Genomic DNA, 12553 nt, shown 5'->3' on the forward strand with positions numbered 1-12553 from the left:
ATTCAGAACCTCCGTCTGCTATAGCAGTAGCATTGGTTTTGGCTTTTTCGGTAGGAGCAATATTTACTGACATGACGGAAACAGTGGAGGAATATGTGGAGGAAGCCTGGGAGGAGTTTGTGGCTAGCGTCAGAGGATTTGGTCATGGGAGCTGTTAAATATGTGTTATATGCTTTCGGAGCTCTTTTGGGAGTGGGTGTCCTCTGCCTGTGTGTGTGGATGTGTGTTCGTTTCTGTTTTTCTTATGTATGCAGGTCTGCTTGCAGTAACTTGAACCCTTCCGAGGAGGAAAACCGACTGAGAAAACTGACGACACGCTTGGAAGAGAAACTTAAGAAGGATAACATCAATGCCCTGTTGTGAGTGGAAGGGGGGAGAGCCTTTGCGTGGGGACTGGGAATTTTTAGTATCCAGCATGTCCGCAATGAGGCGAAGAGACAAGTGTGACCCGTCAGGGAAGCATGCGTTACCACTCCACCTTCCTTAGTGACCTCACTTGGTAGACCAGACGTGGCGGTATTGGACCCCACATTGGTCTAAAACGGGGGACTGAAGGGTGAGGGTCGAAATCCCTTGTCTCTTCAGATATATCAATACATATATATATCCTTTTATATCAGTATCTATCTATATTCTGTTGCTTAACTTCTTTAATAAAATGATGAATTAACTATATGCATGATCACATAATCAATTTTATTTTTCTTATGCATAACTGAAATATACGCTGAATCATATGTGTGTTAAGAGTTAATTTTTGATTTCATGCACATTCCTTGAAGCCTCTCTCTCTGTTCTGCACGGAGGCTGACTTGAAGGTCGTCTTGGGAATAAGCTTGAGATGAGACACCAGGGAGAATGTTAAACATATGTTCCAGATGTATTCTGTGGTTGATTTTTACCTGTCCATGACTAATTATATGATTTAAAATCCTATGTGATAGCACTTGAATAAGTAGAAGTGTAAATTTTCTCTTATTATTTCTTTCCTCTCCTTTGCCTGTGCTCTGGTTCCCTTGTGCGCAGAGAAACACTGTCGTTCGTCAGTGTTTCGTGTGTGCGTATTGACCTTCTACCCAGGTTTTGAACCCAGGGAGACACAGCAGGCAGACTCGAAGATGCCCGAGACCATCTGCGAGGTCACTTCAGATGTAAATCTCGGGCCAGGACGACAATTGCGCTGATTAATGTTGATGTGCTATAGCTATCTATATGTTGTGACTTTATGCTCTGTTAGCCAATCAGGAGTGAAATAATAGAATGTACTCCTTGCAAATGGTATAATTGATGTAAGATTTTGTGTAATGTATGATTTGGCTTTCGATCTCCTCGTGAGACTTTGCCTCTGGCTCTACCAATTTCACTGCAAACTATTCTTCAGTAAATTTTGGATTCTTTGATTGAACTTCTTGACTCCTGGTTTTTCTTTCTCCTTATCTGATCCGGGTCATAACTGTTATACCCCTAACAATACATTTCCAAAATCTGAGATAATCCCATTCTACCATATCAAACACCTTTTCGGCATCAAGTGAGATGGCAGCAACCGGAGATTGATCATTCGCTACTGACCACATGATATTGATGAGACGCCTAATGTTATCAGAAGAGCTACAGCCTCGAATAAACCCCACCTGATCTATATGTATAAGTGATGTCATAACTTTACTTAATCGAATAGCCAGAATTTGTTAAATGTTTTTTACATCTAACTCGATCAGGGAAATTGGACGGAAAATTTTACACTCACTTGGATCTTTGTCCTTTTGAAGAATCAGACTGATCCAGGCTTGTGTCATGGTTGGTGGAAGATGTCCATTCTTTAATGATTCCATATAAACTCCTAGCAAAAGTGGAGCCAGTTCTGTAGCATAAGATCTAAAAAACTCAGCGGCAAAGCCATCTGGCCCCAGAATCAAGATAATTTTTTGCTCAATCGTTCCACAAAGTTTCTAATATCTTCATCAGAAGACGAAGATGTGGAACTATAGAGACCAATATAAAATTCTTCAAAAGCATGATTAATATCAATGGCTGAGGTAATAATTTCACCACCAGCAGATTTCACTGAGGGCAAGGTAGAAAAAGACTCTCTCTGCTTTATATATATCTTGCCAAAAGTTTTCCTGCTTTGTCCCCCGACTCAAAGTATGACTGTCTTGCCCTGAATAACTAAAACTCCACTTTCCGCGACAAAATAGTATTATATCTATTTTTCAATTGGGTAAATTATCTTAGGCCATCAGACGACATAAGTGCTTCAGCTCTGCCTCTGCACTTTAAATATTTCCTTCCAACTCCACGAGTTCTCGTGCTTTGGATTTTTTTTAATGAATGAGGCATCAACCCCTAAGAACCGCCTTAAGTGCCTTGTGAGCCATGCCCACAGAGGATACTGAGGACCAGTTGGTCTCCATAAAAACATTGATTTTTACATTTGTTGGAATTCAGGATTTTGCAAAAGGGATACATTAAGGTGCCAACTATATGATTTTTTTTTTCTCCATATGTGGCAACACCTTTAAACTCACCATGTCATGATTTGAGACTAAAAATGTTTCCTATTGAGCAATCAAACATAGATGAAATGAGGGATTTGGATATTTAAAAAAAATCTATTCTAGAATAAATCTTGTGGACTAATGAAAAAAAAATATTTTGTCCCTACCAGATTTGTTTAAAAGTCTCCAAATATCTATAAGACCAAGATTTGTCAATGTTGCTCTAGGGGGCTTACACCCTTTTGCTTCACTATGATCAAGGACTGAATTCATCAGAAGATATATCATGAGGGGTGCAGGGCCTTGCAACATTGCCTTCAAGATCTATAAAAAAGCCTTGATCATCAGAATTAGGTTTGTAAATATTAGCCAAAATTAGACTTTCCCCCTGAATTTCTGCTAAAACAATAATTACTCTCCCTAATTTATCTTTAAACTGTTTGAGACATTTGAATTGTACATGTTTATTTACCAATATAATGACTCCCTTGCTCTTATTTGAGCCAGCACTAAAGAAAATATGTCCACTCCATATCTTCCCAGATTTTTCAGCTTTCTGCGGGGAAAGATGCGTTTATTGAAGAAACACTATATCATATTTCTTACGTTTAAGAAAATAAATAACCTTCCTTCTTTTTATGGGGTGCCCCAAGCAATTCACATTCCATGTGGAGAGAGACAATCCACTCATGTTAACATTTAACATTTTGATATAATAGAAAAAATAAATTGTGTGCCAAAAACAAAATTATGAAGACCACATTTCAACATTATTGCAACAATAAAACCCTGAACTTCCCCCCGAACAAAACAAACAGAATAAATAAAAATGTACTCATTAACCCCGCGCACGACAGTGCCAACCGGCGTCGATCTCTCTAAACTCAAAGAGTCCATGTACTCCTACGAGAGCCCCTGCAACAGCTTTGTCATCAGATTGCTCAATTTTGCCTCACATATTTGTAAGGCAAAATTACATAACATAAAATATTTTGTAAAACAAACCCCAGCCAATAGGCAGAATAAACAAAGAACGTGTAGACTCATTCACAGAACTCTCTCGAAGGTGTTCCTTCACAAAACAAATTCCTGCCGATATAAAGCTGTTCAGTTTCCTCGGACAGACAAATGAATCTTCAGTGAGCCAGCTGATGAGTGCAGCAGATGACGTAATCATTCCAATGTCCTGCGAAAATACTCCACAAATCATACTCCACCCAACAGGAGGCATAAGCACAAGGAACTAACAGATTCCTGAAGCAGTGTTATTTAACAAAACAAGCTCCAAATGCTAGGCAGAACCAGCACAAAAGGAAACAAAACACGCATGTTCCTCGGATGGTCAAGAGTCAATTCACTCTGAGGCACATATAAGTATATACCATGACTTACACAGCCTGTCAACTTTATAAAAGACATCCTTTGTGTAGGCATGTAGATATTTTGTGGTCATCCGTAGTGTCTATTCTCAATCTGGCCGGGAACTTCATTGTAAAAGTGATCTTCTGTCAATGCAAAAGTTTCTTTAAGGAAAAGTGTTAATCCACAAAACAAAACAAACTCCAGCCACTCGGCAGAGACAATGCAAAAAGAAACAAAAATGGCACACAGCTTCTTCCGAAAGACAGAGTAAGTACAGCGAGTTGATCCACTCACAAGAGAAATACCCAATGGTTACTCACCCATTGTTTCTATAAAAGACATTGCCTGATAGGGGCATGTAAATACTTTGCGACCGTCCTTCGCATCAATTCTCAGTCTGGCCGGAAACATCAGTGCAAAAGTGATCTTACGTTGATGCAAGAGTTTCTTGCATTCCTTGAACCGATCGCGTTTCTCTCTTTTCGAGTTTGCAAAGTCCGGGAACAAGCAAATATTGTGATTCTTCCAAGAAAACTTTTCCTTTGCTCCTTGTCTGGTGCAACACGAGATCTTTATCGGATGATCTCAGAAATCTGGCCAGGATTGATCGCGGTCTGTTACCCTCAGCAGATCTGCGAGCCGGGACTCTGTGAGCCCGCTCGATTTCCAGTTTATGGCCTGTTATATCAAGCAGACTCGGCAAGAGCTCGTCCAGAAATTTCACCATATCTCTGCCTTCTTCTTGCTCAGGAATTCCAATAATCTGTAAATTGTTCCTTCGGCTCCGATCTTCCAATTTTTCCCACATTTTTTCCATGTATAACTTGGTCGCGGGCAGATTAGTGCATAATTCCCTTTCCGATGACTCCAAATAATCAATCTATATCTCAACATCTGCCAGTCTTGTGACTAACTCAGAGAATTTGTTTTTCCATTGCTGTAATCGATTGACGTATTGCAGCGAGATCCTCCAAGTCAGCAACAACCTTCATCAGCATCACTGACATATTGGACAGTTGACGCTGGATTTCTTGTCCCGCTGCGCCATCCAAATTGAGTCCCCGGTCCACAGGCCTGTATGGGCTTTCATCTTGAACACATAAGTGTCTTTTAATGTCTCCAGAGCCCGAGGACTTTGCCATGTTTATCAGCAAATGTGTAACTGGGTGTATAGGATTTCACCAGATTATATCATGAAAATAATTAAATATATTAGCAAATTGCACAGAGCTGTATCTCACACGTCTGCCTTTCGCATGCTATCACGTGGGACTCCACATTCTGTCCTTGTTGTGAAAAACCTGAGCTCCTGAAATAATCATGAATAGACTGAAGTATTAGATACTTTTTAAAAGTTAGTCTACTGTATTCTGATTTCATGATTTAGAGACATATTAATTTTCTGTGAAAGGATTTTATATTGTGTGTAGCTTGTTTCTTACGGAAACAGCGTAATTGCAATGGAAGATACGCAACAATGTTTGAATGAGGTATTTTTGAAGCGGTTCATTATGCCGGTGTTCAGCGTGTTCAATTCAGCCAGTTCAAGCGGAGAATTAATGTATTATATGAATCCATGTCTAATATCTTCTTCTATATAAAAATTCTCAAGATGTTTCTTCTTCTGTTTATATTTTGCAGTATAGTTTTTTGCAGAATAGTTTCTATCTCAACACATTTTTGTCAACAGTATGCTTTACTAAATGTATTTAATTTTCATCATTATGTGCCATTTTCGTGTTGCAAAATGACAAAATAAAAAAACTTGCCTTTAAAAATGCTCTGACATGCAAGTTTATCTTCAGCGGAACACAAGCTCCACCTCTGCTTTATTTCATTACGACACTGCTTCTGTATTTACTTATATTGTATTTTTGTTTAATTCCTTCATATTTTGCGATGTACATCAAATAAAGCTGTTTGGAAAGTTTGTAATGTGTCCGGACTATTAGCTGTTTTCTTCCTCTCCTCTATCGTGCACTCTAACTGAAGAGCTCCTCTTGCATGTCATCATTAGAGTTTCATATGATCTCATGTTAAATGCAATAAAATGAGTATTCGACAATGACAATTTTTGACTATAACGTTGACTAATCATTTCAGCCCTATGTCAGAATATCAGATCATGTGACTCTCAGATGATATTTAGTTTACAGTGAGGATTCTCCAAATATAAGGGGGAGTAAATAACAGATTTAAATTTTTTTAGGGTAAATATAGGCCTCAATCTGAAAGTTAAAGCAACATTTTCTTCCATTATCTGAGAGAACTCTGTTTTTAATATGTTATTTTTTTCATTGTGGTTAAATCATTGATTATTTACTACAAAAGGAGAATGAAGGAGGATTTGAGAGTTTTGTGAAATCTTACACCAGTATCTCCAGTTTACATTCAGGATTCTTCAGTCCATCAGAGAGCAGCTTCACTCCTGAATCTCTTAGTTTATTCCCAGACATAATCAGTTCTTTCAGGTGTGAGGGGTTTGATCTCAGAGCTGAAGTCAGAGCAGCACAACCTTCATCTGTGACATCACAATAACTCAACCTGCAGAGAACAATGACACACTCTTTGCTCTCTCTGTTCATAACACACACATCAGTTCAACAGGAGAATATTACTATTTCTGTATCTGTTTAATATTTGTTTAATATTTATTTTATTTGTGTTTCAAATGTGTAAAGAAACATCAATCCAATATGATACAAAAATAGCTAAATATGAATCTAGCTAATACATAATCAACCATTTTACTGACGATGAAAAAGCTTTAATTAAATCAAAACAAAGATCAATACAATCAGATATATTTTTAAATATGTATTTCCTTCAATTTCTTCATAATTCCTTCATTTTAGCAAATGTGGTTTATTTTAAATTCTGTAAATGAATAAATTGTGACTTTTCTGTCTGGTTTCTCTGTTCTCTGATTCTGGTTCTTGATTTAAGTTTGTTTGTTTCTCTACTGAACTTCTGGACTTCTCTGATCTTATGATTGTTTATTGGATGATGTTTTTTGGATTTACAATTGGACAAGATCAGTTTCTACAGTATTTCCTAATAGCATGTGACACACATTGTTCACACATATCTCTACATTATTGTAAGAATTGTTGCAATTATGCAATATTTACAAATATTTTTGTCAGAATATCAGATCATGTGATTCTCAGATGATCTCCAGTTTACAGTGAGGATTCTCCAAAAATGAATGGGAGTAAATGACAGATTTGTCATTTTTGAGGGTAAAATTAGGACTCAATCTGATAAGTTCAAGCAACATTATCTTCCATTATCTGAGAGAACTCCGTTTTCAAATTTGTTTTTGTTTTTATGAAATTTTTTCCGTTGTTGTTAAACCATTGATTATTTATTACAGATGGAGAATAAAGGAGGATTTGAGAGTTTTGTGAATTCTTACTCCAGTTTCTCCAGTTTACAGTCAGGATTCTTCAGTACATCAGAGAGCAGCTTCACTCCTGAATCTCTTAGTTTATTCCATGACAGATTCAGTTCTTTCAGGTGTGAGGGGTTTGATGTCAGAGCTGAAGTCAGAGCAGCACAACCTTCATCTGTGACATCACAATCTCTCAACCTGCAGAGAACAATGACACACTCTTCACACACACAACAGGAGAATATTACCATTTCTGTGTCCGTTTTATTTTATTTTTTTCAAATTGACGTGTGTCTGTGTTTCAAATGTGTAAAGAAACACATCAGTTCAATATGATACAAAAATATCTAAAAATGAATCAAGCTAATATTTAATTAACCATCTTTACTGATGATGAAAAAAGCTTTAATTCAATTAAAACACACATTCATAAATCAGATATCTTTATAAATATCAGACACAAAATAATTTGTTTCTCCTTCTGTTGCTCTCTCCACGTTGTGTCAGAGAAGCGACACTAGGGGTCTCTCTTGAGCGCCGATATCCACCTCTGATCTATGAAAAAAGGCCAATGAGAAGTTAGCAGCCAGTATTTGCATATCCCGCCCCCGGACATACGGGTATTTAAGCGGCGCAAATACGGGAGTTCATTCAGAAAATTTCTTCGGAGCCGATGGTCGTGTCTGCAATTGCTGCGAGTTACACACCAGTTCCTGTCATTCCTCTGCTGCATGCTGTTGGACCTTACGGCGCACAACAGCGGCTTTCTCCCGTTTGCACGGCTGTGCATTCCTGTCCCTGGGCGCTTCAACAGCGCAAATTAAAGACCTCTCACAAGTTTTTTCATAAAAGAGTGATTTTATTTAAGAGTAATTTCCTCTAAAAGAGCAAAACACAGCGGCGTTGAACGTCCTTTTAAGGACGCGTCTTCATAAAGATGCCTTTCCGCCCCTGTGTTGTTTCTGGATGCGGTAGATTGCTCTCTGCTTCAGACAGCCACAGGCATTGTCTCGTATGTCTGGGTAGCGATCACACCGAGGCTGCGTTTGTGGATGGTTCATGTTCTCACTGCGAGAACATGACCATGACAACGTTGCGGTCGCGGCTCGCTTACAACCGTAAGCAAGCCACTCCAGCCGCCCCCCCACATTGCCCCTTCTTCCCACGGGATTGAGGACGATGCAGTTGGCGATGGAAGCGATTTGGGGATGGCAGGGGGTGCAGCTCCGCCGGGTACGCCCCCTCGGACCACCCGCACCCCAGCACGCTCGTTGACTCCTGTCCGTGCTCGAGGCAACGGCGACTCGCCTTACAGCCAGTCCGCCTACCCTCCTGCGATCGAAGCAGATGAGTTTGCCGCGGCATCGGAGGGTGCGGTATCTGATGCTGAGGACTCCCTGGGCTGCCGCTTTCGGGCCTGCATGCCCAGGCTGAGGCCGACGCACAGATGGCCGACATGCTTTCCCGGGCAGCCAACAGCGTGGGCTTGGATTGGAACCCTCCATCCTCCCCACAGCCATCACGGCTGAATGACTGGTTCCTGGGGTCTGGGCGCTGCTCACAGCCCCCCGGTCACGTTTTTCCCGGAAGTGCATGATGAGCTGACGTCTTCGTGGAGAGCACCCCTCTCCACTTGTCACACCGCCACCTGCTCATCTGCCCTCGCCACCCTCGACAGCGGAGCGCGCCACGGGTACACGGCGATTCCCCTGGTGGATAGGGCAGTTGCGCTCCATCTATGCCCCGGAAGCCCTACCACCTGGCGGGGCCGCCCTGTACTCCCTTCCCGGATCTGTAGAGCAACATCCTCGCTGACCGCGAAGGCCTACAGCGCCACCGGACGCGCCGCTTCCGCCCTGCATGCCATGGCTCTCCTGCAGCTCCACCAAGCCAAGGCACTGCGAAACATGCACGGGGGTGGCCCTGACCCCGACACGCTGCAGGAACTGCGCTCAGCGACCGACCTCGCCCTGAGAGCGACGAAGGTCACAGCGCAGGCGCTCGGCAGGCGATGGCCACGCTGATAGCGCACGCCCTCAGCCCCACGACTGTTCCCCGGCAGCAAGGTAAGTGCTTTGAGTTTATTCTCAGCACCAGAGCCTCGGGACGCCATGTTGCCTCCCGACGCTGCGTTACCTGCCGGGTACGTCCAAAATACTCGTCCCCTTGGTGCCCCTTGCACGGAGCTTAGAGGCGTGGCTTTCACTGCCCAGCCCGTCATGCTGGCTGTACCGGACCATTCGACTCGGTTACGCAATTCAGTTTGCCAGGCCTCCACCCCCCTTCGTGGGCGTTCATTTTTCCGCAGTGCGTGACGAACATGCCCAGTCCTTCGCGAAGAAATCGCCTCCCTTTTAGCCAAGGACGCGATAGAGGGTTTCTACAGCCCTTACTTCGTTGTACCCAAGAAAGGTGGTCCAGGAACGTCAGCAATGGCTGAACATGGTCGAGATGCGTGAAGCTGACAAGACTTGCTTCCTCAACGCCCCTGTCTCCCAGTTTGGCCTCTTCGGCGACACCGTCGAGGACTTCGCCCAGCAGTTCTCCACGGTGAAGAAACAGACGGAGGCCATTTCTCACATCATGCCTCGCCGCAAGCCTGCTGCCACGGCCCGTGCCCCGTCTGCTCGCCGAGGGCGTCCTCCCGCGGCCAGAAGACCTTCTGCTCCGCCTCAACCCGGGCCCAGCTCTCAGCCCCAGTGTCGAGCAAACCGCGGGAAGCGCACGCCCCCTGTCTCACAGACCCCCTCGAGGACCCGGAAGGCTCCCAGGCGCTCCTGAGACAACGCACCCAGAGTCCAAGACGTTATCTCTGGAGGTGGTAAGACCGCTCCGTCCCCCAGTGGAGGGCCGGGAGGAGAATCCTGTGTTTTTTCATTTGCCGCACCCCCCAACAGGGGCTGCGGTACCCAAATTCTCAATAAAAGAGCTATTTCCTTTGTCTCTGGGTCACATGGCCCGCAAATGCCATTCTCACGGCACTCTGCTTTCAGGCCTCAACAGTCCCGGCTTCCCGGAAGCGGTGTCCCCGCCCTCAGCCCCACGACTGTTCCCCGGCAGCAAGGTAAGTGCTTTGAGTTTATTCTCAGCACCAGAGCCTCGGGACGCCATGTTGCCTCCCGACGCCGCGTTACCTGTTCCGCACCGCTGCGAAGCCCCGCCGGGTATGTCCAAAATACTCGTCCCCTTGGTGCCCCTTGCACGGAGCTTAGAGGCATGGCTTTCACTGCCCAGCCCGTCATGCTGGCTGCACCGGACCATTCGACTCGGTTACGCAATTCAGTTTGCCAGGCCTCCGCCCCCCTTCGTGGGCGTTCATTTTTCCGCAGTGCGTGACGAACATGCCCAGTCCCTGCGCGAAGAAATCGCCTACCTTTTAGCCAAGGACGCGATAGAGGGTTTCTACAGCCCTTACTTCGTTGTACCCAAGAAAGGCGGCGGCTTACGACCGATCTTGGACCTGCGAGTTTTCAATCAGACCTTGTCCAAACTCCCGTTCAAAATGTTCACCTAGAAACAAATTCTATCTGGCGTCCGACATCTAGATTGGTTCGCAGCGGTAGACCTGAAGGACGCGTACTTCCACGTCTCGATTCGCCCTCGACATCGACCCTTGTGGTTTTTGTTTTTTTTCCCATTGTTGTTAAATCATTATTATTTGCTGCAGAAGAAGAATGAAGGAGGATTTGAGAGTTTTGTGAAATCTTACCTCAGTAGCTCCAGTTTACAGTGAGGATTCTTCAGTCCATCAGAGAGCTGCTTCACTCCTGAATCTCTTAAATTATTCCATGACAGAATCAGTTCTTTCAGGTGTGAGGGGTTTGATTTCAGAGCTGAAGTCAGAGCAGCACAACCTTCAACTGTGACACCACAACCAATCAACCTACAGAGAACAATAACACACTCTTCACTCTCAGTTCACAACACACACGTCAGTTCAACAGGAGAATATTCAAATTTCTGTGTTTAATGTTATTTTCAAATCTATGTGTATTTGTGTTTCAAATGTATAAAGAAATATAAATTCAATATGATACAAAATATCTAAATATGAATCTAGCTAATATTTAATCAACCATCTTTACTGATGACAAAAAAGCTTTAATTCAATCAAAACAAAGATTAATAAAATCATATATATTTTTAAATATCAGACACAACATAATTTGTTTTCTGTTTTCCCTTTTCTTCATGATTTTGGTTTCTTCATAATTCCTTCATTAAAACTAATGTGGTTTATTTTAAATACAGCAAATTAATTAACTGTGACTTTTCTGTCTGGTTTCTCTGTTCTCTGATTCTAGTTCTTGATTTAGATTTGTTTGTTTCTCTACTGAACTTCTGGACTACTCTGATCTTATGATCGTTTATTGGATGATGTTTTTTGGATTTACATTTGGACTAGATCAGTTTCTATAGTATTTCCTAATAACATGTGACACACATAGTTCACACATAACTCTATATTATTGAAGAACTGCTGCAATTATGCACCATTTAAAAATATTTCTGCCAAAATATCAGAGCATGTGACTCTCAGACGATCTTCGGTTTACAGCGAGGATTCTCCAAACATGAGGGGGAGTAAATTATAAATTTTTCATTTCCGAGAGTAAAATTAGGACTCAATCTGATATTGTGAAATCATTGATTATTTACTGCATAAGTAAATGAAGGATGATTTGAGAGTTTTGTGAAATTTTACTCCAGTATCTCCAGTTTACAGTGAGGATTCTTCAGTCCATCAGAGAGCAGCTTCACTCCTGAATCTCTTAGTTTATTATCAGACAGATTCAGTTCTTTCAGGTGTGAGGGGTTTGATCTCAGAGCTGAAGTCAGAGCAGCACAACCTTCATCTGTGACATCACAATCAATCAACCTGCAGAGAACAATGACATACTCTTCACTCTCTCAGTTCACAACACACACATCAGTTCAACAGCAGAATATACCATTTCTGTATCTGTTTAATATTTAAACATCTGTTTAAACATCTTTACTAGATTAATAAAATCAGATATATTTTTCAATATCAGACACAAAATAATTTGTTTTATGTTTTTCCTTCTCTTTCTTCATGATTTTGTTTTCTTCATAATTCCTTAATTAAAACTAATGTGGTTTATTTAAAATTCTGTAAATGAATCAATTGTGACTTTTCTGTCTGGTTTCTCTGTTCTCTGATTCTTTTGATTTGTTTGTTTCTCTACTGAACATCTGGACTTCTCTGATGTTATGATCATTGATTGGATTTTATTTACATTTGGACTAGATCAGTTTCTATAGTATTTCCTAA

General features: G+C 42.0%; 1 protein-coding gene across 3 annotated transcripts in view; it reads right to left on the reverse strand.

The window, feature by feature from the left end:
• LOC127650391 (NACHT, LRR and PYD domains-containing protein 12-like) overlaps positions 1-12553 on the reverse strand; it is a 195884-nt gene that overhangs the window by 26068 nt on the left and 157263 nt on the right. For all 3 annotated transcript variants that reach the window (XM_052135805.1, XM_052135804.1, XM_052135803.1), the window contains 4 exons: positions 11963-12136; positions 10967-11140; positions 7282-7455; positions 6234-6407 (listed from right to left, as the gene is read on the reverse strand). In XM_052135805.1, the coding sequence (XP_051991765.1) occupies positions 6234-6407; positions 7282-7455; positions 10967-11140; positions 11963-12136 (696 nt within the window). The remainder of the gene's footprint in view (positions 1-6233; positions 6408-7281; positions 7456-10966; positions 11141-11962; positions 12137-12553) is intronic.

Source organism: Xyrauchen texanus, chromosome 10, assembly GCF_025860055.1.
Source record: "Xyrauchen texanus isolate HMW12.3.18 chromosome 10, RBS_HiC_50CHRs, whole genome shotgun sequence".
Taxonomy (NCBI): domain Eukaryota; kingdom Metazoa; phylum Chordata; class Actinopteri; order Cypriniformes; family Catostomidae; genus Xyrauchen; species Xyrauchen texanus.